A 26696-nucleotide genomic window follows, 5' to 3' on the forward strand; every position below is an offset into this window, starting at 1 on the left:
GACAAAAAAATTCTGATGGGTGGGATCTTGCTTGAAAATTTTGAATTTATGACCTCAGTTTTTATAAAACCCTGGGTACAGCCCTTGTATAAAGTAAAAAGATGCTCACTCATCAGTTTACCAAACATATTAACAACTGAGTTCCTACTTATGCATAGTGTAACTACTGTAATATGTACTTTTTGTATGTAGTTATATTTTATTTTACAGTTTTTAAAGGTCAGTGAACATCCTGTGGCATTCATTATCTGTTTGGTGTGTGTGTGTCTGTGCGAGAGAGACAGATAGACAGAGAGTGGAAAATACTTGTTTTGGCATCTTCAGTCAGTGTGATAATCCTAACATGCTGCTCACACACAAACGACAAGCGTCATTGTTGTCTGCATGACATGAGGTCAGGAAATTATACTGTAGATAAGTGCCGCTGTCAGGGAGCTCCATGCCTCTTACATCGATAACATTGTTATCAAAAGGAAACACTGCCTGACTCATAGCAGCAGCAAAGTTCTAAAACTATTCTAAATGAGTTTAAGCAATAATCCATGAATCATACTAATATGTACACCCTGGTTGTGTTTATTCATTAGCCTTATCACAGATGGACCTAATCGTTTGTTATCACCGACATTGTTGAAATGAACTTTTGAGCAAGTAAACAAGCCAGAGGTCATTAGCTAGGAGAGAATGAACAGGAGGATGTCCATCCCCCCCTTGGGTGGGCCGTAATACACTCGTCATTTCCTCCCCTCATCTTTTAGATTTGGTGTGTGTCTTGAGCTTATGAGGTTGGATACAGGGCAAGGAGAAGAGTAAAACAGGGGAGGGGTGAAAAATAACAACGCTTCAGCTGGCTGAGTACAAAATACCTTAGGCGTGGTTTTCAATTATTTCCTTATGCAGTTGCGAGGGTCTTAGGATCATAGAAAAGGCAGGATAAAGCAGCAGTTTAGGCCTTGTTACAGTCTAACACAGAACTGAGCTGTTTCAAGTTTAAGGTGACTAGAAGAGTGGCGGCTAAGGAAAAGAATCATCCTAACTGGGCAGAAACTACAATAGATCTCAAACATGACAGCTATAAGCAGTAACAATGAGGAGAATTTGAACACAAAGGAGGAGCCGAGGGATCCTACCAGCCTGACTTTGGACACACTGCTCCCGCAAGATGTTTTATGTGACTCCTGCATGGATAACCCCAGCAAGGCCCTGAAATCCTGCCTGACTTGTCTTGTTTCCTACTGCGAGGCTCATCTCAGACCTCATCTGGAGAACGCCAAATTTCAAAACCACCGGCTGGTGGACCCTGTCCATGACATCGACTGTCAGGCTTGCGAGGTTCACCATCTTCCTCTCGAGCGCTTCTGTCTGATGGACGGCTGCTGTGTGTGTCTAGACTGCGAAAACCAGGAGCATAAAGGTCACACAACTGCATCTGTGGAGGAGGCATGCGCTCAGATTGAGGTCTCAGCACAACACACACAGTTTTTATTCAGCACAGAGCATTTATTATTGTGAAATGAATTGCTATTTTGGCTGTTGCTCTAAAAATGCAACAGAATTTATTAGTTAGATAGTCTTGTATTAGTTGCCACTATATGGTCTTATTTGAAATCCTCATGTAGCATCTCTAGCAATTGTGTTTGTGATGATTGTTTGTAGACTGAACTGCAGGAAAAGCAGATAGAGATCAGTCAGAGTGCCTCAGCAGCTGAGAAAGCCATTGGAAAACTGCAGAGCAACAATGACTTAATTAAGGTATGTTACATGGGAAAATATCACACCAAAACCCATTTTCTCTAAATTCATTGGATGCACAATGATCTGGTTTAAATACATTATTCTGACTTCGTTTTCCACCTTTCAATTTTTCTCTTTTCTCTCTGGACCTTCAGTCTTCGGTGCAGGAGGTTTGTGTCATCGTTGAACAGCAGTTCGCCAGGCTGCAGACAACCGTGGAGGAGGCCAAGAAAGGGGCGTTGGAGGTGCTTGAGGGTGAGCAGAGACAAGCCCTTAGACAGGCAGAGGGGATACAGGCACATCTGGAGCAGAAGAGAACAGAGCTGACAAAGACTCTGGCCCAAATGAACAAACTGTCCAGGAGCAAGTCTGATGTCAACTTCCTGCAGGTACAAAATATATATGAAATACTTAAAATGACGATAAATAAGTTGAGAAATAACAATTGTATGCCAGACGGTGTGAACTCATTTCAGTCAAATATCTCCTGATCTGGGATTAGCACAGGATGTTCCCTGAGACTTTATTTTGGACGCCGGTGTGTTGTTGACAGTGTACACAGAACAGGCATTTCAGCATTTCGGTAATCTCACGAAGAAAATTTCTCAGAGAAAAGGGATTGTGTAACAGCTTCGTTTCACATCCTTACGCAATTTTGTTTTGCTTGTTGTAGAAGTACTCAGAGTGGAAGACAGGAGAGGCAGCTGTATGTTTGCCCAGTGTGTACATCAACCCCATGGACCATCTAGACTCTTATGTTCAAGTAGTGACTGATGCTACCCAGGAGCTGTGTGACCTGATTCTCTCATGTTACAGAGAAAAACTGAACATGATTTGCAAAAGTGGTGGGTGTATATCATATTTTGATAGTTTGGCTCCTTTCTTTGTTCATCTGCATACTTTTTTAAACCTCTCAAATGTTTTCTTGTTGATGATAATATAGATACTAAATCCCAGATGCCAGACGTTTCTTCGCTGCCTGATCCTGAGACTCTAGAGGACTTTCTAAAATGTAAATTTCTTTCTTTTCAATGTGCATGCAACATATTTTTTCGTCATCATATCTGGTTATTTAAACACCAACTGTCAGTCAACCGTAAAGCACTTTGAATCGCACTATCCTGTACAACAGGTGCTACACATATAAAGTTTTACTGATTGATTGAATTGTATTTCCCCTGTACTGTAGACACAAGGAGTTTGACCTTTAACCCAGACACCACTCATCATTTCCTACGTGTAACAGAGGACAACAGAAAGCTGACCAACACCAGCCCCTGGCAGCACAGCTACCCAGACCACCCTGATCGCTTTGAGTATTGGCGCCAGGCAATGACTTCAGACAGCCTTTACGTGGGGAGGCACTACATTGAAGTTGAGCTGAGCGGGGAAGGCGCACATGTAGGGGTCACGTACAAGAGCATCAATCGTAAGGGAGATCAAAGCGCAGACTGCATCACCGGGAATGACTTTTCTTGGTGCATGGGGAGGAGCAGCCGAGGTTTCTCTGCCTGGCATGCTGGTGTGGAGACACTTTTAGAAGCCTCTAATATCACAAGAATTGGCTTATACGTTGACTTTCACCGAGGCTCAGTGTCTTTCTATGATGTAACCGGTCCCATGAGGCTGCTCCACAAGTACAGGGGTGATTTCATAGAGCCCTTGTATGTTACTGCCTGGCTGTCAAAGAAGGACAATGTAGTTTTTCTGGTTCATGCTAAATGAAACCTTTTCCCATGTTTACTTGTGACACTGCATAAAATAGCAGCTGCCTTCACTGTGAGCTTGTAAAAGAAAAATTAGTGCGTTGTAAATGTTTATTGAGGTTAGATAACAAGGTACATAAAGTAATGATTTTTTTTCACATACATGTCAAAGAAGGTTAAATTTACCACCATCTAGTTGTAACTGTGCAACGTGAACATAAAAAATTGTGCAGCAGTTGGTGTGTCAGGAATTTATTGCAGCTTTACAGCTTTTGAATGTGATATGAATGAGGAGAAGATACACAACTGCCTGCCAACAATTCCTTTATTTGTCTTACAAGTTCATTCAGTTATTAATTGCTTCAGTGTCTAGCACCAATTGTATGAGTTTATTTACATATTTGAATTATTATAAACTATAGGAGGATTTATTATCTATGTGGTGACTGTAAAATCAAGTTAATAAAAAAAGTACATTTGGAAATGATTAACATACCTAAAGTTCAATGCAGTCAATTTCAGACATTAAAATCAGTTTCATTCTCATCATAAACTGGATTTACAAAGTGCACACCTGTTGGAGTCAGGGAGATAGAATTATTAGTTTCAGTTCCATATAGGCTAGGAACAGCAGGCAGCATGACTGGCTTGTCAAACATGGGATTATCAAAGCCATGGTCAAGAGGCCCTCCAAGGTCTCCAGTATCATTGTTCCTAAAGCTGCTCAGAGATGGCAGCGAAGGCATTGATGGCATCTGAACAACCCCCTTACGAATCAGGACAACCAAAACAACAATGAGTGTGATCATAATTAAAACTCCAAACACAACTCCAACCACCATTCCAGCACTGCTTCCAGACTGATCACTGCTGCTCCCAGTGGAGGTTTGAAATTCAGCCTCCGTGATTCCCAGATTAGACCCATGAGAATTGGCATCCCTCACTATGTCCTTGGCCAGAGCCTCCGCCTGTGTGCCTTTCTCTTCATCCAGGATAACTACCTGGATCTCAGCTGAGGAGCCAAAAGGGATGATCCCCACCAACCGCTGTGATTTGAAGACTTTAGACATGCCCAGCTGAATAGATTTGTATTGTGGCAGGACAAGAAAAAGGTGGCGGATTCGTTGTCTGTAATTCTGCAGGTTGAAACCGGGGGCATAATGGATGGTGACAATGGCACCGCACACATCACAGCAGTGTCCTACAGGGAGCAGAGGCTTCTTACAGCTAAGAGAGGGACATGTGACACTGGCACAGATCTGCTGATGGTTTACAGAATTCCCACAGTCACAGCCAGAAGGATCCACGCAACCCGAGTTCCCGACAGTGACTGCAGAGGATCCGTGAAACTGCAGTCGGCCTGAGCGTGAGCTGAGATACTGGGTGAACTCAGATCCGCTGTCAAACGTTTTCCCCAGTACAGACACAGATTTGACAGAGATGCTAGGCTGGCTGGAGCTGGTGTCCACTCTGAAGGAGGAGCGGGCTTTGAAAACCACATCGTCATACTGGCAAGGGACACTCTCCTCATGGACTGAGAACAGAAAGTTTTCCCGCTGCATGTCATCCAGAGTTGCAGCCGCCTGCCACAGAGCTGGGTTAAACCACTGTAGAGACTCTGAATTTTTGAACTTGGTAGTGACACCTGCTCCACAGCCCGGCTCTTGTCCCGCAACAACATAAAATCCAGCTCCTGAGTTCAGGATGAACTCTCCATCAACTGGCATCCTCATCTCCCGCACAGCATGTGTGGTCTCCACAAACACAGACACTTTTCTTTGGGCTGAAAACTGAACTCGGTCATTGCCACAAGGAACGGCTCCTTTGTCCCAGTTGGTCTTATTCTCATAGTTGTTGTCAGGAATCCACTGTTTGTACAGAGCATTCCCTGCCCCGACAAGACAGAGGAGAAGGAGCGTGTGTAGTGTTTTCAGCATCTTGTATATTTGTGACAGAGTGAGAGAGCAGTAGGTGACCTTTGTTTCCAACCTTGTGACTGACACATGAGTGCACACAAGTTACCAGGACAGCAGATGAGCTCTAACATCAACCTGTTCAAGCAGGTGATCTGTAAAAGATTGACATTTTCTGCAGTAACAGATCTGTTTTAAGATGACATGTTTTTTTTTTTTTTGTGCTTTGTATTTTGTGGGGTTTTTTTTGTTGTTACTTTGTCTGCCTGAGAGCCATCAGAAAATTTTGAACAATGATAAGAAATTTCAATTAATTTTCTAGAGTTTATTGGTTATCTAGATGTGGATTTTCTTCTATCTATTCACATCACCATAGCCTAACTAACCAAGTTCAAATAGTATAAACTGCAGGATACTGAAAGCATTTTACATTAAAAAAAAACATGGTAATGTTTAGGCAAGCATTGAGTTCAGAAATGGGCAGAGACTAATCTTCTTAAAGGACAAAGTCTGGATGTTTCTCTGAGATTATGTTTCCCCTCAAATACTTTGGTGTCATCATAGAAATTTTGCTTCATGTAACATACATTCTTTCCATTTTTATTTATTTTTTTACAATTAACTTTTTAATAAACCAGGAATGCTATGAAAAGATTGTTTAAAATCTCATTTATGTTTAGTGCAGTGGTGTGTATATGTCTTTCAAGCAAGCATCTCTAATATTTTAGCCCCTGACTGATTAAAATTAATATGAAATCTGATTACTCTAAACAACTCTCAAATTTCAATTAGGACCCCAAAGCAGTCAGTCAGGGTCATAACTAAATGAATTTAACTTCTATATCACAATAAGCCACAAAAGCATAGCAGCACTAAATGTGCAGCTATGCACATGAAAGACAGAGCATGAAAACTACTCTTAATGGGATCTACTTCGTATCCTTCATGTATTTACACATTGATTGATTGATTTTATTGTCTCTGAAACGGTTCCATATAATTAGGAAGTAAACGAGATCGTTTTATCTGTAATTAATTGGATTTGTATGCCTTAGGTCAAGGTTTTACTCAGCAAAGATATCCAAATATTTCAGTGAACCTGTATTTTGGGACGGGTACCAGGATTAGGCTTTTAGACAAAATAAACACAGACTCATTGAACCTGAATTCCGCCTGAGGCAGTGTCTCGCCCAACCTGATCTCACGGGAGATACGTAAATGGAATAACAATGACATTCGGGGCCAAACGGTAATTTACACGGAAGTGGCCATCGAAACTCCCCCTAAAAACGCGTTGGAGTGGGTGTGAGGCGAGAAACGAGAATAATTAATCAGCTGAAACTAATTGCACCTGTGTTCCCTCATTAACTCACCTCCGTCCGGTGCTTGAGCTGTTTGCATTATCTATCCAACAGTGAGAGAAAAGGCGGGAGTTCATTTATTTCTGGTCTTTGTTTTCCTTTAATCTTGGTAAAGTTATTTTATATTTGACATGTTATAAACAGGCCTAAGTGTCATTAAAGTGGCCGCTGTGCAACATAGCTGACGTTATAATCTCCATTTGGTCGCAGGGACATCATGAAAACTGTAGCTCAGCAGATGTTCCGGACCTGCAACAAACTCTTCACAAGGTAAAATTCAAAATTTTAGAGTCAGGTTTTTTTTTATATGCATAGCTACTATCTAGCTACTAGTATGATGGCTGACATACAGTATCTATTATCTAAATAACTCTAGCTACCCACATGGCCTCTAATATAGGAAGGATATGGTGAAATCTAAATGATAAGAATCCCAAAATAACAAGTTCTCGGTTCTGGTGCACTACAGCATGTTTTGAAAGACCTTATCTAGGTCTGTAATATTACAGTGTGAGCTTGTATGTTTTTACAGTAAACATTATTACTGCTGTTTTCTGAGAAGCACGGATTAATGTAAACATAGTTAATGAATTTCATCAAATCATTCCTGTTTATTATTTTTGGTCTGTTACGTCCGCACCTCATAACAGTGGTGGGGTTTGTGTGTGTTTGTGTTCAGCGTAGTTACGTAGTTGTGTGCACGCACGCACGCACGCACGTCAAAACTCAGATAGAGAGGTAGGCTGCGTAAACTGAAACTCCCAGATAAACTTTATTTTTTTAAATGCATTAGATATGATACTAACGTGATCTAATGGTTGTATCTTGCTCTATGTCATATCACTTCCATTCTGTGTAAATCCTGCCAATATTTGAGATCGCTAATCCGTTTTTTTTAAAATTTAGGCTAATTTAAAGTAGATTTGGAGAAATTGGGCGACCGTTAGAGTGCTGAGTTCGTGGCCAAGTTAGCTTAACAGCGTTGTACTTTCTATATTAATTGTATACATTTTGTTCTTTGTCAGGGGAGCCAAGCAGACACACACACACATACGACCAGCTGATGTTTTTTTACTTTGTATATATTTTACTAGAGATTGCTACTAAAGATGTATTGTATTTATTGGGACAACGTACAGTTTTAAACATAAATGTTAACATTTGATGTACTGCACCAGAGTTAGCTTTAAAGTTAATTTTCATCTGCGCTCCCTTACAAAAAAAAACATAACAGCACAACAACAAACAGTACAAAGCAAAAAAACACACAGGACACATTATACAAATACAAAGCTAACGTTACACACAGTAGCACATCACATACACCCACAATGTCAACCAGAAATTAATAATGTAAGATTGTCAAATTACAACTCTGAGACCCAGAGTTGCCTCCTGCCTCTTAATTGAAAACACAAAGAACACAAGGAGGACATTATAGGCAATACCCAGCTGGCTATACGCACAGACACACACCTTCATGACGTGTGTCCTTATTTATAGAAAAACACCAAATGATGTTCTTGAAGCCCATCCATCCAACATTGAAACAGCAGCACAGATGGAGAACATCCAGCACTTGCCCAGTCCCTCCCGTCCGCCCAGTGATGAGACTGTGAGAGACATTATTCACCATGTGGAGGCAGTGATGGAGAGAGCCCATCACGGTGGTGGATGGCTCCTGTCCGGCATCATCTGCATCAATATCCTCATCCTGGGCTGCGCTCTGGTCAGCGGCAGTGCCTTCAACAACGTGGCCGTTACTCCTGTGCACAGGCAAATCTTCCTCATCATTCTCCTCCTCCTCACTATGTTATGGATGCTGTTTTACACAGTGTTCACCTTCCGGAAAGATCAAGCAGTCTTGTTCAAAGATAGCCACGCAGGGCCTGTTTGGCTCCGAGGTGAGAACTGCTTTACAGTCCTTTTGATATTTTTTAAGTCTGTTTTTTAAGATGTATCTGATCTCACTTAAATGTTTATATTGCAGTTGGACTTGTGCTGTTTGGCCTGCTTAGTTTCCTCATGGACATCTTCAAGATTGCCACCTATGTTGGCTACCTTCACTGTGACTCCGCTGTTAAAGTTGCTTTCCCCGTCGTGCAAGCTGTATTTTTGTTTTTCCAGGTTGTTGGATTTTAAGAACATTGTAGTTATGCATTACAAGAAAATGGTTGAAATGAGTAAGGGGAAACTTAACAATGTATTTGTTGTTAGACATACTTCCTGTGGATTCATGCAAAGGACTGTGTGCAACTTCACACAAATTTCACTCGGTAAACTATTTTCTTTGCTCACTTCAGACAATTTTCACACGCTAGAATGTCTTTCTATAATTTTTCAGGATACTAACTGTTTTCACTCTTCCAGGTGTGGGCTTACTCTTACACTTTCAACAAACCTGGTGGTATGGATGGCAGCTGTTACTGAAGAATCCCTTCACCAAACTGAGATTCCTGATCTGAATGTCAGTGTTTCACATAAGATGTACAGAGGTATCAATTGTCTTTTTTTGTTTGTTTGTTTTATTTGAATCATAATCATTTATGATCACTGGTTAAGAAAAACCAACTCAGAACTGCTCTTCTTTCCACTTCAGCCAGCTATGGTTACAAGAAGTGTAAATGCAGTCACTCGGCATGTGACACCTTCAAGGAGGCCTTCTACTACCTTTACCCCTTTAACATAGAATACAGCCTCTTTGCCTCCGCTATGGCCTACGTCATGTGGAAAAACGTCGGTCGACTTGTGGAGGATCACAGCCACCACAACGTTAAGTTCCGTCCAAAGGATGTGTGTTTGGGCCCCGTCACAGGAATACTCCTAGTGGTGGCAGGACTTGTAACATTTATAGTGTACGAGACATACATACTAGAAGAGGAGGAGGAGAAGAGAAACAAGGCACTGCTGATTCATTTTATCATGAATATAGTGATAGTGAGCCTGATGTGCATCTCCACTGTCGTCGGCTGTATCGTCTACAGGCTGGACCAAAGGGAGCACGTGTCAGAGAAAAACCCCACACGTAGCCTGGATGTGGTGCTGCTGGTGGGAGCCTCAATGGGACAGTTCATCATCAGCTATTTCACTATTGTGGCTGTGGTGGCGACAGGAGCCAGAGGCTACCTGAACGCCCTCAACCTGTCCTGGGCTATCCTGACGGTGCTCCAGGTTGGACTGCAGAACTATTTCATCATTGAAGGCCTTCACCGGGAGCCCTTCCATGTGATGCAGGAAGATGCTCTGCACACAAATGCTCATGCTTTCCAAGAACATGCAGAGATGAGCATTGTTGTAGAAGGCAATAAATCCAGCTACTTCCTTACTTCAAGTCCTCGTAAGCCAAGCTTGAAGAGAAAAGTACTGAAGGAAGTCTGCGCCTTCCTGCTGCTAGCAAACGTAATCGTAAGTTATTTGAATTAATTTTTCTGATATTTTCGTAACTGCAACTGTCGCTTCTAGTGTTTTCTTCTGGAAACGTGTCCTGCTCATTGTCACCTATTTTTGTATTGACAGCTGTGGATCATGCCTGCCTTTGGCGCTCGTCCCCAGTTTGATCACTCCATCGAGATAAAATTCTATAAATTCACAATGTGGGCTGCTGTTGTGAATATTGGTCTTCCTTTTGGAATCTTCTATCGCATGCACTCAGTCGCCAGTCTCTTTGAAGTGTACTTAATCTCTTAACTGGACTTGTTTTTGAACATGTAGTATTTTTATTATCTTATGTATTAAATGTATAACTTTTTTATATATATATATATTAATAAATTTTAACTACAAAGAAATATTGTCACACCGTTTTCATTCATTAGTTGTCAGTCTGGTGCCCTTGGAACATTTAAATTCCCGTTGCAGTTAATTTAGATAAGATGGTCATTCTGGAGTGCAAACGCAGCATTACACTCAATTGCAGTGCCAGTTTCAGGTGTTACATCTATAGTTATGAAAATTAAATTTCATTGGTCATGAAAATTCTTGGTCATCTCAGTACTGCGTTAGTCACAAGTTTGAAGACTTCTTGTCAGATGGTGTGAAGATGATGCCTTGTTGATTACAAGCAGTGCTAATTACAACTATACTGGTTTATATTTAATATTGGGCTTTTGATATCCAAATTCGAACCATACAGTAGAGGGATTTGGTAAGGGAAAAGTGTCAGCTGCTTTTTAATTGTGGCAGTACTATAAATGCTGTTCAAAGGTCAAACCTTAAGTAGACTGGTTGCTGAGAGGGATATGGTGCCATCTAGTGGTCAAGGGGTTAAAAGGTACTCATAAATAGCATATTGTTGCCAAGATACATACAGTAGCATCAGAAATGAATTGAAATAGTTTAACAATACACTTCCCATGAGATCACACAGAGTAACGTGACCAACACAGATTTCACATATACATATCAATATATATTTTCAGGATAATTTATGGAAAATACAATTTTCAACATCAAGCATTGTAAGCATAGCCAGCCAGATCGGAAACCGAAACCTGGTCTTATACATAAAAACATACAATCTGTATTATCTCCAAAATCCTGTAAAGTTACATTGTCACATAAATTACAACCATTATAACGGACAACTCAAAGAGTGCAAGTTCACTTTAAAGCATGGCAAGTACAACAAATAACGTGAAACACCAATATTGTGCCGTCCAAGATGTGTAGCAAGCCTCTGGTGGAAAGCACCACACTTCGTCTATAGCAAGCCTAACTGAAAATTTAAACAATATTTCCCCTCTCATATCTATGCTGTCAAGAAAAGAGCCATCGGCAAACGCTCCAGTCATCTCAGTGCTTTGACAGACATTCTGCGGTCTTGAGGTCTGAAGAAATGTACAAACACAGTAGTTTATGGACAATATTGATAATTTCTCCTTTCAATCTGACGGGTATCTCCACCTCACTAGTCTGAATGACTTTCCTACCAAAGTCCGTGGTGTACGGGGCAAGCATTATGATGGTGATTATTAGGCAAGATAAACACAGTGAGGTTTACTGGGAAACCAGCAGATACTGAAGGGAAGAGGAATCCTGGTGTTGAACAATCCCATTTCAGTCAGAAAATGCTCCACCTACATCCTCTGAATTTCAAAAAGGCGGACATCAGTGTCATACCAGATAGGAGGGTCCACATTGCTAGAATTGGGAAAAAAAAAAAAGAGAAGTTTTAGTCAGTGTGCAAAGATGACAGTCTGAATAATACTTAGCTCTTATGCCTTACTCACCGCAAATAGACAACACCCCACATGTAGGTGCGAAACCACATGGCAGTGCCTGCGTTGGCCTGATACTTTCTGATGAGGATGGGGTGAGGAACTGGCAGCAGACCCACTAATGTGCCATGCTGAAGAAACTTCAGAATCTCAGATTCATCTGTCAGACCCCTGCAGGGAAACACGTGAGGTTACATTAAAATGTTCCTGGAAACATTGTAAAGGCATCTCAGCCAATTTAAATTTGTACATGAGAACCCAGAAGGAAGAAATATATTTATGTACTTGTCGATGCAGATCTTCTCCACCTGGGGAACTAGCACTTGTAGCAGACGCATGATAGTCTGCAGGGGAAGCTTACACTTCCAGGAGAGGACCTGTGACAAAAAATAGTCAAATACTTGTTCTACCTAATACACAACATCAATAAAAAACTAAAGAGAAGGCTGATAGGAAAATAAGTTACAGACCCATTCAGGTGTTGGAGCCCAAAATGATGTTGAAGATGCACTTGACAAACGTCTTCTCTCCATTTCTGCTTCAGTGTAGAAAACATCCTGATATTGTAAGAAAATAGATTTACTAACATGCAAACGCATTTGAAGAAGTACAGTACATGCACACACAAACACACACACACACACTTACTTCATTGTCTCTGCCTGAGTTTGACTCGGTGTCACTGGTCCCGACGACTGCACTTTGGTCTGAGGGGGCTGTGTGTGAGGAGTCTGTCTTTGGGACTGACACCATGGTGCCATCCTCTGATACTTGGGACTTCTCAGTCAGTTTATCAATACCTGCAAGAAACACCTACCATTACTTATCATTACATAAACTTATCAAGGATAAGTCTGTTGATGTTATATATTTTTCTTACTGTCAACAAACACCATTAAAAAGACCAAAACCAACAATGATTTACTCTTCATTCCTCAATTTTGTCCAAAAACTATTAAAAACCCATCAATTAGTCACACTGTTGCGCTGAGTGACATTTTTGTTCATTACCATTAACATCGGCATAGTAGTTTATTTTTAGTCAAACCCACATACATCCTACTCCTGTCATAAATACTCAGTAGCACACCAATACCATGGCTAAAGATAATACTACCCAACAAATGCACCATTTATGTGTACTTCTGTTTGAGTAACATTTGCCAGAAACTTTATGTAACTATTTAGCCTTTAGCCTAAATATAAAAGGATTATAAATATAACAATTATTCATGACAGATTTTCAAGACTTACACCTTCAGTACGGAACCAATGGGCTGATTAAATAATGCACATTGGCTTTGGTTTTTCAATGGGATGTTTTGAGAGTAACAAAAATACAGAATATCACCAGACCTTTAAAATTAAAATTCTCATTTTTACATTTTTCAGAAACTGACCTAATGGTCCACTTGACCATTTCAAAATTACTGACAAACCAAATATGCCCATTCTAAATGACTAAACAGTTAGTCCTCTGAGTTAGACAACCATAGTTTTCTTGCGGTGCTTTATGCTCTGTAGGCTAACAAGTTAGCTGTCAAGAGATATTTTAGATATTACAAAATGAAAAGTAAGTTGACCAAAGAGCCAATTCTTCAAAATGTGTGTCAGTAACATCAGTCAGCACCTGGCATAGCGACCAGACTGGTCTTCAGTGTACCAGGCTCTGCCGGCACTGCAGGGTGAGAGCCCTCCATAGATACAGTCTCCTGGGAACTGGTGCGGGAAATGACATCTGGAGACTTCCTCTTTCTCTGCAAAGCCTTCTGAATGGAAGCAGAATCAGATGGCAGGTTTGCCAGCTGGTGGAACACATTACGTTTGCGGATGATTGCGTACACCAGGTTACAGTTTCCTGGAGGTGAGTGAGAAACGGACAGATTACATAAGATGTGTTTGTTAAAGCTGTAAAACAAAGTCCCATCTAAAACCTCGATCTGCGGTTCCATTCAATTCCAGAAATCTGTCACATGTCAGCTTTCTCTCACCATCAAACTGGTACTGGATGATATTGTTAAATGCCTCGAGGAGGAAGAATACAAGGTGATGGTTCTGGGCTGCAGAGAACAGGTACCAGCTGGTGGAGAAGGCCTCCAGCAGGTGGAGCAGTTTATTGGCTGCTACCATGGACAGGCTCTTCAAATAGGGAGACACTATAAAGGAAGCAGGAGAGATGTTAAGCAGGTAAGTGTGTAATTAAGTGAAGAAAACTATATTATGAGATGATATATATTTATGAGACAATAAAACTGAGTCGATGTTATAAATAAAATATGTGCATTGCCCAACAGATGGCGCCAAAACAATTCACCATTAACAACAATGGTGAGGAGGCAGTCAAATAGGGGCTGGAGACGTTGATGGCCAGTGGTAATAATCTTGTGGAAGACCTACAAAACAAACAAAGTGACAGCTGTGAGTACTGACTGACTGTTTTTTTCATTAGGCAGCCATCAGAACAGGATGTAGCAGGCATCTCACCACTATAAGCAGATCAGCATGAGTCCCTGTGAACACCGGGATGTCCATAGGCACATGGATGGAGTAGGGCTTATTCAGGCGCACGCCAAAGTTTCTCTCCCCACTCAGCAACAGCAAAATGAACACACCAATGTGCATGAGTCCAACACGGGCTGCAGCCGAGGATAAAATACGTCAGAGGGACAATAAATACAAATGCAAAGTAGAGCTTTGTTAGGTGCAAGTAACTAGTAACACAACAGAGGAGACTCACACTGGTCAGCCCTGGCATCATTAAGGTAGTAGAGTATAGGAACCAGAATATCCAGGACATCACTACTCTTCAGGACAAAAAACAGGAATTTCTGTCATGGGAACACAAAAGAGATTGTGCTCAATAAAGACAGACTTTTAATGCCACAAATGCCCAAAGAAACATTTCATTATACTTCTTTCCAACCTTATTGAAGTCACAAAGCTTCCAGAAAAGCACCAAAAGCTCCTGGTGGAACTGTATCTTCTTGGTGGAGTTGGGCAGGTAAGTCTGAGTCAAAGGGTTGGTCAGCAGACGAGCTAGGCCCTTCAGTACAAAGTCGAAATCCTGCCAATTGGAGAACAAAAGGAAGGGTTTGGACAAGTAATCTTTGCAGAGATGATCTTCATGTGTTTTATAGAAATTATGATAGGCATACCTCCTCTCTGTGAATCCTTGACAAATAATTGACAAACAGATTTTCAGGACCTGTAGACTGCACAAAGATAAAAGCTTGAATGACATAAAAATACACTCCACACGGCAAATGTACATGTCAGCATCTGATTGGTTTCTTTCTGGTGGTCTTTTGTGTCGTACCTCTTGTTCCTCCATGCTGGATGGAGAGGGAGGCCGGTGGGGAACCCCTCCATCATGCTCCAGCGTCACAATGAGGATTTGTACGGCTTGCTCCACCAGCTGCTCCCGGTAGTCAGAGAAGAGCAGATGGTTGTATGGGATGCCGTAGCCCACTGGATCATAGGCACACACCACGTTGAGCAGAGAGGTGAACAGGGGTAAGGCATGTCTAGGGACAAAGATATAAAGACCATGTCGGTGATTTAAGAATTTAACATGTCAGTCTTTAGCTGGCATTCCATGCATTTCTATTCCTTACCTGTTTTCTGTGGAGCAGAAGAATGTCACCCAGGGGTTGAGGACATTGTTGTCTGTTGAAGGAGGCAGGTACATGGCCTCGGAGAAGCAGGTTAGTAACAATCTCAGCAGCTCTGTCCTGGTGAGCATTAGAGACAAAAAAAAAGTGTTGGTCAGTCCAACATCAAGATAAGAGAGTAAAGACTGTATATGATACAGATGTTGCCAACCACAGCTACACACAGCACCTGGACTTACCTGTTCAAGTCATGGATGTAATTAAGAGGGGGGGACTGCGCGAAGCCCACCCCAGCCTCCCAGATGTATTCACAGCTGTCTATAGACTGCATGTTCTCTACCGAGTCCTGGAAAAAAAAACATTAATGAATCTAATTATTTTATTCAAAGTGCAGGATTAACATTTCCCAGAATATTTGATTGATGTTGTCTAGACTTTCTCTTACAAGTCCTTGCTTGATTTTTGGTTCATTCTTTGATACATGAGCATTTTCCAATCAGCCATCTGTAAAATAGTTTAAGCAACCCAGCTAAGTTTATAGAAATATTGCTGCAATGGAAAAATGCTGACTGTTGGGAACAGACAGGATGCAAATCCCCATCTTTGGTATGTTTTGTCCACCACCCAAGCCTCCAAACCCTTATTTTTCACCTTTCGGTTGTGCTATTAGAACATTTTTCTGAGGACAGTATAACTTTCTCTGAAGTTCCCTGTAAAGCCCTGTAGAGATTTTCTGTGATGTGATTTACATAGGAAATAAAAGAATGATGGTGAAAAGATGAGCAACTAGTACAGTTTAAAACCTTACAGAGAATTAACTGTGATCTACAAAGTTGCAGTCTGACGTGCAACATTCCTGCCTAGGAATTCTTCCTGGTGAGACTGAGTGCATTATCCATCAAGATCTGCTTTCAATGTTCACTCTTAAGAGGAACTTGGGTGACAGGTTAGTTGGGCAACTTCAAACCAGGAAGAAGGAAACAGTGCTGAAAAAACAACCAGAGCATGTTAAGCTACTGCCATTATGTGTCTGTAGTTATTATTTTTTCTGAATGGTCATGAGATGACAAACTTGCTGACTTTGGATTGCACAGTGACAGGATGGTGATGCTGGGTACTCACAGGGCCTCTCTTGTGGCTATGCACGGTGAAGTCAGGGCAGAAGAGCAGGTCAGCAATAGCCAGGAGCAGTGACTCAGCCAGTGGTCGAGCTCCGTCATCATCATCCAGCTCATCTGTCTGGAAAGGATGGACATAATGTGTGAGACGAGATCCAAATGTTGAATATTTTTCTGCCCAATCAACTGAAAGAAACGATGTGAATGGTAAAATTGTGGAATAGGGTCACATCTCAAATAAAATAGCTCAGTAACAGCTGAAATGATCTTGCTGTATACTTCCTGCTCAACAGGGAAAGAGGAAAAATACAACTCCTTACAGCTGGAATGAGGAAACTGCTTTAACTGACTAGCTGAGTCAAGGTGGTGTCTTCATGAAAGGAGGCATTCATTATGTTCAATCACTGATGTGAATAAGCACCTGAGACACAAACAACATCATCACATGTCTGTGAAGTCATCCAGGTCAAGATATATGAAGGTATGGCTCAACATTTTTGGAAACAATCATTATATGCTCAAAATAAGATTGTGCAAACAGCTACACTGTGTTTTGCAAATAGGTTTTCCTTTCCTGCGACCACTCACCCCAGCCCGCCCAGCACCAGGCACTGTTGACCAAAAGAATCCTCTCCAGTCCTGGTCCTCAAAGATGTACGGAAGGATGCGGGTCAGGATGCGAGTGCAGTTCAGGATCACCTGTTTCTCCCTCTCTGTAGGGCAGCCAGACTCTGCTCCCTGCACCAGCTTCTCCACTGCCTGATGGGTCAAGAAAAGGAAGTACACACACACACAGTCACAAACTGATTACATTGCAGATACAGGTTAATGATGTGACTTCAGACAGAAAAAGCTTGCTGTAGTATTTCAATGTAACGTGCCATCTTATTAAGTTTTTGATGATTCATCCAATTTGCCGTGACTACATTGGTGCCTATTTTATTCATGTTATGCTCCTTCTCAAGAGGTTAATAATACATTACAAAGTCAATATACATAGTATCATAACAAATAGCTAAGTTTGTTGTTGTACAATCGAAAACTATTGTAACACTCTTTTATTAAATATCAAATTCTCAGCAGATCCCAGTGTTTTGATTAAGTTGGCCTTATGGGCCATTACACTGAGCATAACCTTATAATATTTTTATTTTACTAGACCATCAAATGGAATGATTTTATTATTGGAGAACAAAGATACAGTGTCTGAATGTATGCATCCATCCAGAATACTTGATAGAATAGAATATCTTTTTTTGTATAGGTCAGTAAACATGAAACTATGTGAAGTGGCTACTGTTTGTTCATTTACACTGGGAAATACACTAGATATCTACAGTTTGACTCATTTGGCACTGAAAACATTTTGCCAGTGAGATGGGGACATTTGTTTATGTTTTGGGTATTTAGCAAAGATTTGTGTTTGAACATGATTCATTATCTATGATCAATCAACAACATGCTGCAGCCCATGTCTAAAATGGGTAACACAACCCTTTGAGTCAGCCCAGCTTCAAGGGCTCTTGTCTCCTCCTCTTTATTTCATCAGACTGTAAGTATCCAGTGTGTCTGTTTTGTTTCTGATAGGCAGCTTCAAACGGAAGCTGGGAGCTACAGACGGGAAGCGAAAGGAAAGGAAGGGGAATTGACTCACTTATTCCCATATCTGAGAGCACGAGGCTGTGCTTTAATGACAGACGCCCAGACTGGGCTCTGATAGAAAAGCCCTGCATTGTTTCAAAACATTATACCATGATGTAGCCTCAATGCAATCATGCCTCATCTGCTGCATCACAAATATATGTTAATATTACACAGATGCATTACCAGTTGATGCCGTGCATACCTTATAACAGAGGGTTGCTAAATTTGAGGGGGACTCCTCTCGAACGGCTCTTATCTCTGCAGCTGGCACCAGTGCAAAAACATCCTGGACTGTGGTGGTAGTGTCTGCCCAGAACTGGTCCCAGAAGGCATCGTCTGTGGCTTCCACTGGCTGTAGAAAATATGTTTACAATTCAATTCCCATATACCAGATGGAACATTTTAAGTCAGTGAGATTTAAAATACAAATGGCTTGACTGATCTTGCATTGCAGTGTATTAAAATATCATTTTGCCCTTTTGATCATAATACATTGATGTTTAGTCTTGCATCAATGTATATTGCTCATCCAAGGCCTATCTAATGGCAATGTAAACACAGCCTGTATTCTATCAACAGTGAGGACACATTATCTGCCACACTGATCTAAGCACCTGCCGCATCTGCAAACGTGGTCATTTCCAGACCAACGTCATCAGCTTTGATTTAACTACGCCATCGTTTATCTTTCCGTCAAAACTAAACATGCACAGCCTGAATAAAGGTTTATGGTGGTATCGCAGAATCTGCCATCATTTAATCCAACATTTGATGACAAATACGCCATATTTTGTGTTTGGTGCATGTAGTGTCTACATCGATCTTATAATCATTTTCATAAATATACAAAATAAACGTGAATTGAAAAGGCTGTATGCAACATCAGACAGTCTGCTTTTTCTGCCATCACATCATAAGCGTTATTTCATCTCGGTGATGCGGTGCGCTCATCGGCTCCTTCTCTCTATATAACCCTGTGTTCAGTTGTATGGAAGCGCATAATACCTGTGTTTTGGTTGTCAGCTGAATCACTGCTTTCCTGAAGTTCAGTTTTGAGTCGGTGGTGCCCATTGCGATTATTTCCCTTTATACTACTGGGACCGCTGCCGCTGAGAATCCCTGTTAATCTCACCTCCGTCCTTTGCTTGAGTCATTGGCGGAGGCGTTTCTTTCTTTCCTTTTTTTTACACTATTGGCTGGCTGGACAGGCTGCCTTGCAGAGTGTAATTTCCGGGTTGAGAAGATGTCAACCCTTTAGTCCGATCCTGTTTTGTTTCCAGCTGCAATGTCTTAACAGTTTCATGCAAAAAAATATTTCTGAGCGATGCATTGGCCTGGTAATGTGTCAATTTTGTATAATATACTCTAGTCATAATTAGGGCGAGATGGTAATTTCTACATATTTTTTTCATTAAAGTCGCAGTAGGTATTGCCTTGAGGCAATAGCCTAATTGCATTCAGACAATGTATAGAATAAGCGTCCTATTATAAACAGCGACATCTTTTGGTTATATTAATATTGTGTCAAACCAAATAATCCCAGCAACAGCTTCTATGAAGGGAAAAATTTGTCGACTTTATGTCAAATTTAGACCAATTACAATTTTATAGAAGGAACAAATTAATAAATTCATGCTGTTTAACCGACTTAAATGAATCAAGTCAATTAGCCGTTTCTTGTGTGCTCCAGTGTTATTTTTGTTGCCTTCATTTTCTGCTCGTAAATTCCTAATTTAATTCCGAAATTAGCCTACCTGGATAACATGTGTAATCTACGGAATAATTATATAGTGCACCATCTCATTTATAATAATTTTAATTACTGCTTTCTCGATTATACCACTTAATATGTGATACCACAGAATACTTTATTCTGGTTATCCAACTCGCATATCGTACAAACAAACGCGTTGTTAGTCCTTTTTCCGATATCACATAAATGTACCATTCAGGGTCTCTGCGCAGCCGCAATGCCATGTAAACACAACTGTCGCGGCTTGCTGTGGTCATAGCTTAGGCTGTTACAGCTATTTGAGTTGAACCAAAATAAGTGTAATCTTACTTGAGCTGTGGTATGGAGATTACTAGCCTTTTATGAAAGTAACCAAGCGGGTTTTCTGCAATATGTACTGTAGTCAAATACTTGAGAGCATCAGATAAGAACGTTATCTAGCAGGATCGTTAGCTAGCACTGTTTGTCAGTTAGCCTTAGCTTGCAACTTACGTTTTAGTGGGACTGGCTTGGTAACTAGCTAGCTTCTTAACGCCAGTTAGCTATCCATTTACATAAAGTATTCGTTTAGTTTAATCATATCAGATTATTTTCTGAACATGGCTAACTTTATCACATAATTATTCAGCACAATTAGCTAGCCAGGCAAGGTTAGTTTGCTAACTCAGATGATAGGCCATCGAGTGTCAGGAAACAAGCTAGCAAGCCGATAACGTCAACCAGCCGGGTCCTCCAGTCTGGTCAGAATAAATACAAAGGAAATTCTTCGAGATTGATGCCTTTAGTGTCATCACATGTTGACTGAAAACAGGTGAGTAAGGCGGAAAGTGCTTTATGTAACGCTAACTAATCATGTAGCGTTAACGCTATATTGTGAAAAACACACAGTGGATCCTTGTAAAATGCTCTAACGTTATTGTGGCCTTAAATGTCCACTTGCAGCAGCCATTTAAAACTATTACTCTCTGAGCTAATTCTCAGCGTTCACTCATTGGAGCAGCGTTCACTCACTGGTTAAATAGGACAATTATTTAATAGGCTTTCCTTGTTATGTTTGTTTTGTTTTGCCCTTGGTGACATGGCTAGCTTGTTGTGGATACAAGAATGGGAGCGATATGTAATGGATGTATATATTTTATACATTTATATATTTATATAAATACACACGTAAAGTAATAAGTAATAAAAGTCTGTGTTTGCCTAAAAACCTCTCAACCTTCATTAGATGTAGCTACTCTGACTTCAACTGCTGCTTCTATTTGTTTAACAGATTGTTGGGAGTATTGTGTAACCACCACCTGTTTTGCTTAGTGTTAGTACAATTGTGTGTGTGTGTGTTTTAATGTCTGTGAATGTACTTGTACCTAAACAGGAAGCGGCAGCGTGGTGGTGATGAGGAGAGCGGCCACCTGGTCCCCCAAGCCAAAAGGCAGAGCAGAGCTCATCCTCTCTCTCCTGAGCCAGGACGGGATGCGTGGGACTCTGAGGTATAAATAACAGTCAAGGGAAATAAAATTGTACACTGATGTAAGGGTAACAGAAGCAGGCAAAAAGTTGGCTTACATTAACTTTTGCTGCACACTAACTTGTAAGCAGTTTTGAGTTTTAAGCAGCAGTTTTGGTATATGTCAGGATGCTTACCGGCCTCTAGTTTGATTCATCTGATTCAAACCAGAGAGAAAAAAAGATACATCGTTGCCTTTTTAGTTGCAGTCTGCTTCCTGTTTACACGAGTTTTCAGAAACAGACTAAGAGGTGTAAACATGACGTCATATGGACTGACTGCAACCGTCATCCTGCATCATCAGTCCACAGGGAAAGATGAAATCCTGGTGACTGACAACAAATCATGCTAAATCATACTTATCTGCATCTAAAGTGTGTATCTAGCAAGTAGTAGCTAGTAGACACCAGGAGCTCATGAAGAAATGGGTAGGTAAGCATCATGAGCATTATTAGTTGAGCCTGCAACTGGATCTCAGATGTCATAAATAATGAGAAGCCATTAGACACAGGATGAAAAAGAGGCGCCCTCTATCCCAGTACTACCATATCTGTTTTGATAAATTTTAACTATATGACTGTGAAACTGTAGAGGGAAAAATCGAGATATTTTGGTTTCGCTTTTGGGAAGCTGTCATGACATCCATATTTATATACAGTCAGTGACTGCAACCAACTGTATACCCCTCGCCCTCCCCTTCCAAGCACGTAGGAGAATCTACGGTGGCCGCGAAACCAGTGAAAAATGTAAAAGGCCCTCACTAGAGCCAGTGTTTGGTTTGTCCGCTCTTGGCTACCGTAGAAACATAGTGGTGCAACGTGGCAGGCTTTGTGGAAGAGGACCCGCTCACTATGTATATATATTTGGCACATTCTAAGGTGATGAAAACACAATGATTCTTATTTTCAGGTGATTATACACTAAATAAAACATACTTATGAATATTATATTCCATTTCTGCCAAGTTCATTCCACTAGATGCCACTAAATTCTACACACTGCACCCTTAATGGATTAGTTGCCAACTATTACATTAATTGCCAAATATTTTGATGATCAATTAATCCTCTTGAGTCATTTTTTAGGAATAAAATTCCCCAATTCCCTGATTCCGGCTTCTGAAATGTGAATATTTTCTGGTTTCTTTAGTCCTCTGTGATAGTAAACTAAATATCTTTGGGTTGTGGACTGTCGGTCAGGACAAAACTAGACATTTAAGGATGTCACTTTGGGCTTTTTCAGCATTTTGTGACATTCTGTCGACCAAACAACTAATCGATTAATCGAGAAAATAATCAACAGATTACATGACGATGAAAATAATTGCACGTTTCAGCCCGAATTACCAAACTGTCTTACATAATTACATAAACCGCTTATGCCAGTCACTTACTCAACACTTCCCATGATCAAGAGATGCAGTTGGTTGTTTTTTTAATTCATACTATAATCACATATCTACTACCAGAAAATACTGTGGTTGGTCTTTCTGCCTTGCACCAAAGGTGAATCAGAGTTTGCTTGGAAGCCAACCAAGACCCTCCTGTTCAAGCGGTCTTGGTTTGATATTTCATACTACACTAAATGAACTCAACCATCAGTTTTGGAAAATGTCAAGCCTTACCCCAAAGCATGTTGATTTCGAGGGGGTTTTTTGTTTGTTTGGTTTTTATTTCACTAAACTTAAACAAAATTGAAAGCCACTCTGAAATGTTCATATGAGTGTGGAACATTTAGATACTGATATATCCATATCTCTCTCATCTTAAACCATGGACATGGTTTGCTGGCACACCGCTAACGTTGACACCCTCATTTTAGTCATCCAACAGTGAGAGCAGCAGCAGCATCAGCAGTCCAGAACATGCGGCTGGGAGCTGTAGCAGTCGGTGTGCTGCGGGCCCCTGCAGTCCCCTCAGCTCAGGCGACTCCTCCGAACTGGCCGGCCCTACAAACCTGGTGACCTACCTGCAGATCAACCGCATCCTGAAGGAGGCCCACTTCCAGAGTCTGCATAGCCGAGGTCAGCTCACAGACACACGATGACCTAATCTCCCTCTGTCGGCCACCAGAGTCCCTAAAGCTCATCAGAGCATCACATGCTGAATCACTTCACTCAGCTCTTCCTCACTCATTTCCAGTTACTGTGATATCTCACAGCTCTGTTCTCTACATATCTATGGATGAGACCAGTTCCTGGTCAGGTATCTGGAGGGGGTTCATCATTCAAATAAATAAAAGTGATAATCATTTTAGCAATAATAACTGTGTGATCAACTCAAAACATTTTTTGTGATTGACCTGTTTTCTATCCAGTCTGGTTTACATGCTGCTCTAAGAGCCTTTATAGTGACTGACTGATAATGATGATGAATCCCTGTGTTTTGTCTCAAATGTTGTATGAAAACAGTACTACTGGAGCTGCAGAAATGGCACCAAACACAATTTTAGGCCAGTCAGTGTGACTCGTTTAGACTGCTAGTAGCTTACTTGGGTTGTATAATGCTGAATCTGATGTCTGTGTAGGTACATGGACCAGTCTCAGGGAGGATTTGCACTTGTCTAGGATAATGGCTCATTTGCTTTTATATTCAGACAGGGACTCCTTTACAGGAGGCTGTAGAAGCCATGGGTGTCATGTTTTCTGTCTTGTTAGTTTGTAGAATATCTCCAAATCTTGTAAACAGATTTCAATTAGTGGAAAATTGAATCCATGGGAAAAAAAGTCCTTTTGAATTTGAAAAGATTTCTTAACTCGGCAATATATGCGATTTTTAACACTTTGCTAATTTCCCATGAATTACTGCACTTACTTGGATGAAAAAATCTGGCACGTCCCACATTCAGTCATTAGTGCGGTGAGATGCTGATCTAGTTCCAAAATAATTCCGAACATATTCTATTATCAAGATATTGTGCAGCCTTTGCAGTGGTACGCACATTTTTATGTTTTATTTTCTCATGATCATGAAGTAATTATTTCATGATGTCGACAAAAAAAATCTTGTTTTCTCGTGATAACAAAATCATTCTTATATTTATTTTCATTACATAATAACCGTGTACATTGTGATATGGTGATTGTCTATAATCAGTAAGATTGCCAAATATAGATTGCCATATTTGATATCACAATATGACACCACGTGTTATTATAAAGTGATGCATATTGCTGTAATATTCCCCTATAGGGAGTGATGGTGCACCTGTGGCAGTAAGCTACAGTATAATAACCTCGGACATAAGCAAGTGGAAGATTGCCTCATGTCTTTGGATTATAGATGATTACTACATCTTGCACATTTCTTCTAATCATGAGAGGGATCGGATTTTTTTTTGTTTGTTTTTTTCTCAAAATTGATCATGAGAGAACAAAGATTTAATATGTTGAGATCATGAAATAATTTCATCATGAGAACAGGTCAGACGTTTTAAGATTGTTTTCTTATGATGAGAAAGAGAAAACAAAACAATAGTTACACCCATGGACTCTACAACCTTCCTTCTCAGACTTTCTCTCTTTTTTTTGTTTTTGTTTTTTTTGTTTGTTTGTTTTTTTGTATGGAGGGCTGTTTGAAGTGGCATTTAAGCACGTAGGGAAATGTAGTTCTTTCTGTCCAGAGACGGTTACAGTCTTGAGGAACAAAAAGACATTCCCCTGGCTTGGTTTGTAATATTACTGGAGCCACTAAAATGCTGTTATTGCAGACAAGCCTCTCTGCCTGTGCACTACCATTCGATGGTTTCTGTACAAGTGTCCCTGTGCACTGAACATCCAGGTACAAGCACTGACCGTGAGGTTGTGCGTCTCTCCTTATTCTTAAAGCGGGATAGGTTTCACTGCTGAACCTTTAACCCAGGAGAAAGCTCAGCTTTTCATTTTTTTTTAATTTTATTTTCAGAATGATGTGTCAGAAATGAAAGCGTTTTGAAGATGTGGATTATTTTTTTCAATGATATATTTTTTGTATTTAGTAATGTACATGACATTAACATGCCATTGATTTTTTTTTTTTTGTTTGTTCTTGTAAATACCCATTCATTTCAAAAATAAAAATTAATGTTTTTGAACAAAGACATTGTCTGTTTTTTCATAAGTGTAATTTTCATTCATTGTCATTGTGATATAAGTTATAGCAGGGTGAAATGTCAAGGCACTTTTTGAAATTGTATAATAAATCTTTAAGATGCTGTCGCTCGGATAATCTGGGACTATTCACACATACTTCAGTGAGGAAACACTCATTTAGGTTTGTATGCTATAGGTCGTATCTGCAAACAGGAATTCCCTCTACCCCCGCGTCTTTCCTTTTTTCCTTCAAATAACCATTAATGAATGACTCCCCATGCATTGAGACCATCATTAATGAGATATGACCTGTGTCTAAGGGAGGAGCAGTGAAAGGTTCCTTTAATTAGCACACTACATGTCCTTGTCTTGTCACAGACACAGTAACAGATTACATACATTAATGCACCACATGTAACCACGGTTACCTTGCCTGCTACTGTGGGTCCTCATTACTTGCCTCCTTTGATTCCCCCGCTCCACCTCGACTAAGTTAGAGATGACGAATGAGCCAATGATAATTCAGGATTAGAAATCTTCCTGCATTGTGACAGCATAGCTCTTTCTTTTCACAGGTGCATGCCCTCTTGTTATCTACAGTACAGCGATATGTAGAGAGGCACAAATAATGAGTCTTAAGTGAATCTTTTATGTTAGCATCATCTGAGGTATGCATATTTGAACGGGGCTTTTTGTATTTTACACAAACATGTTAGATCCAGGAAAGTGCTATGGAATAAAGGTGGTGAGGATGCAATTAGTAGCAGCTTGGATAACTATTATCTCTGAAATTCAAATTTCTGTTTGAAAAAAAAAAGACATTGCATATAAAAGAAATTATGTAGACTAAAATGCAATTCAGTTAATCCTCTATAGTTCCCTGACAGGCTTTTTCAAACATTTGTATTTTGTTAACAGCAGATGTTGTGAGCACAGATGTTCATGAAAAGATCAGTAGAGGGCAGCACACTCTGAGTGTTAGCTGGACAACAAACTGAACGCAGTCTGAATCTCATAAATTTTGGGGGATTCTACAACAGAATGCAAACATGTGAGAAATGAGGAAGATATTTATTTTTAATCTGTTT

General features: G+C 40.4%; 5 protein-coding genes across 5 annotated transcripts; 3 read left to right on the forward strand and 2 right to left on the reverse strand.

Annotated features, from left to right (window-relative positions):
* Positions 1–181: 181 nt before the first annotated feature.
* LOC137201223 (E3 ubiquitin-protein ligase TRIM16-like) lies at positions 182–6975 on the forward strand. Its single transcript, XM_067616170.1, has 6 exons — positions 182–1458; positions 1657–1752; positions 1890–2123; positions 2408–2579; positions 2678–2746; positions 2924–6975. The coding sequence occupies exons 1-6, from the start codon at positions 1066–1068 to the stop codon at positions 3457–3459; spliced, it is 1500 nt and encodes a 499-aa protein (XP_067472271.1). The 5' UTR covers positions 182–1065; the 3' UTR covers positions 3460–6975.
* On the reverse strand, positions 3959–5429 carry amn (amnion associated transmembrane protein). Its single transcript, XM_067616173.1, has one exon. It carries the CDS (start codon positions 5375–5377, stop codon positions 3959–3961), a length of 1419 nt encoding a protein of 472 aa, XP_067472274.1. The 5' UTR covers positions 5378–5429.
* On the forward strand, positions 6737–10502 carry LOC137201222 (proton channel OTOP2-like). Its single transcript, XM_067616169.1, has 8 exons — positions 6737–6823; positions 6925–6984; positions 8218–8618; positions 8705–8841; positions 8932–8990; positions 9085–9209; positions 9314–10119; positions 10231–10502. Exons 2-8 carry the CDS (start codon positions 6932–6934, stop codon positions 10399–10401), a joined length of 1752 nt encoding a protein of 583 aa, XP_067472270.1. The 5' UTR covers positions 6737–6823; positions 6925–6931; the 3' UTR covers positions 10402–10502.
* A 609-nt stretch (positions 10503–11111) lies between these two features.
* hid1a (HID1 domain containing a) lies at positions 11112–19993 on the reverse strand. Its single transcript, XM_067616015.1, has 19 exons — positions 19309–19993; positions 18506–18655; positions 17248–17418; positions 16664–16780; positions 15781–15887; positions 15545–15661; positions 15247–15454; positions 15086–15142; positions 14854–14994; positions 14668–14758; positions 14415–14566; positions 14245–14323; positions 13922–14086; positions 13561–13788; positions 12579–12730; positions 12401–12487; positions 12216–12307; positions 11943–12101; positions 11112–11853 (listed from the first exon to the last, which is right to left on the reverse strand). The coding sequence occupies exons 1-19, from the start codon at positions 19372–19374 to the stop codon at positions 11790–11792; spliced, it is 2403 nt and encodes an 800-aa protein (XP_067472116.1). The 5' UTR covers positions 19375–19993; the 3' UTR covers positions 11112–11789.
* Positions 19994–20259: 266 nt separating this feature from the next.
* Positions 20260–24529, forward strand: LOC137201127 (uncharacterized protein LOC796453 homolog). The gene is made up of 3 exons (XM_067616016.1): positions 20260–20846; positions 21408–21522; positions 23361–24529. The coding sequence occupies exons 1-3, from the start codon at positions 20830–20832 to the stop codon at positions 23583–23585; spliced, it is 357 nt and encodes a 118-aa protein (XP_067472117.1). The 5' UTR covers positions 20260–20829; the 3' UTR covers positions 23586–24529.
* Positions 24530–26696: the final 2167 nt, after the last annotated feature.

The sequence above is a fragment of the Thunnus thynnus genome, chromosome 17, assembly GCF_963924715.1.
Source record: "Thunnus thynnus chromosome 17, fThuThy2.1, whole genome shotgun sequence".
Classification (NCBI taxonomy): domain Eukaryota; kingdom Metazoa; phylum Chordata; class Actinopteri; order Scombriformes; family Scombridae; genus Thunnus; species Thunnus thynnus.

Excerpts from the sequence above, each read along its gene's own strand:
- LOC137201223 (XM_067616170.1), top strand. The coding sequence starts at position 1,066 with ATGACAGCTATAAGCAGTAACAATGAGGAGAATTTGAACACAAAGGAG. Across the intron at positions 1,753-1,889 it reads GCAACAATGACTTAATTAAG|TCTTCGGTGCAGGAGGTTTG; the intron begins GTATGTTACATG and ends CTGGACCTTCAG. Across the intron at positions 2,124-2,407 it reads CTGATGTCAACTTCCTGCAG|AAGTACTCAGAGTGGAAGAC; the intron begins GTACAAAATATA and ends TGCTTGTTGTAG.
- amn (XM_067616173.1), bottom strand. The coding sequence starts at position 5,377 with ATGCTGAAAACACTACACACGCTCCTTCTCCTCTGTCTTGTCGGGGCA.
- LOC137201222 (XM_067616169.1), top strand. The coding sequence starts at position 6,932 with ATGAAAACTGTAGCTCAGCAGATGTTCCGGACCTGCAACAAACTCTTC. Across the intron at positions 8,619-8,704 it reads AGGGCCTGTTTGGCTCCGAG|TTGGACTTGTGCTGTTTGGC; the intron begins GTGAGAACTGCT and ends TTTATATTGCAG. Across the intron at positions 8,991-9,084 it reads CTTCACACAAATTTCACTCG|GTGTGGGCTTACTCTTACAC; the intron begins GTAAACTATTTT and ends TCACTCTTCCAG.
- hid1a (XM_067616015.1), bottom strand. The coding sequence starts at position 19,374 with ATGGGCACCACCGACTCAAAACTGAACTTCAGGAAAGCAGTGATTCAG. Across the intron at positions 12,488-12,578 it reads ACTCAGGCAGAGACAATGAA|GATGTTTTCTACACTGAAGC; the intron begins GTAAGTGTGTGT and ends TTACAATATCAG. Across the intron at positions 11,854-11,942 it reads TGGGGTGTTGTCTATTTGCG|CAATGTGGACCCTCCTATCT; the intron begins GTGAGTAAGGCA and ends TCCCAATTCTAG.
- LOC137201127 (XM_067616016.1), top strand. Across the intron at positions 21,523-23,360 it reads GGGATGCGTGGGACTCTGAG|TCATCCAACAGTGAGAGCAG; the intron begins GTATAAATAACA and ends CCCTCATTTTAG.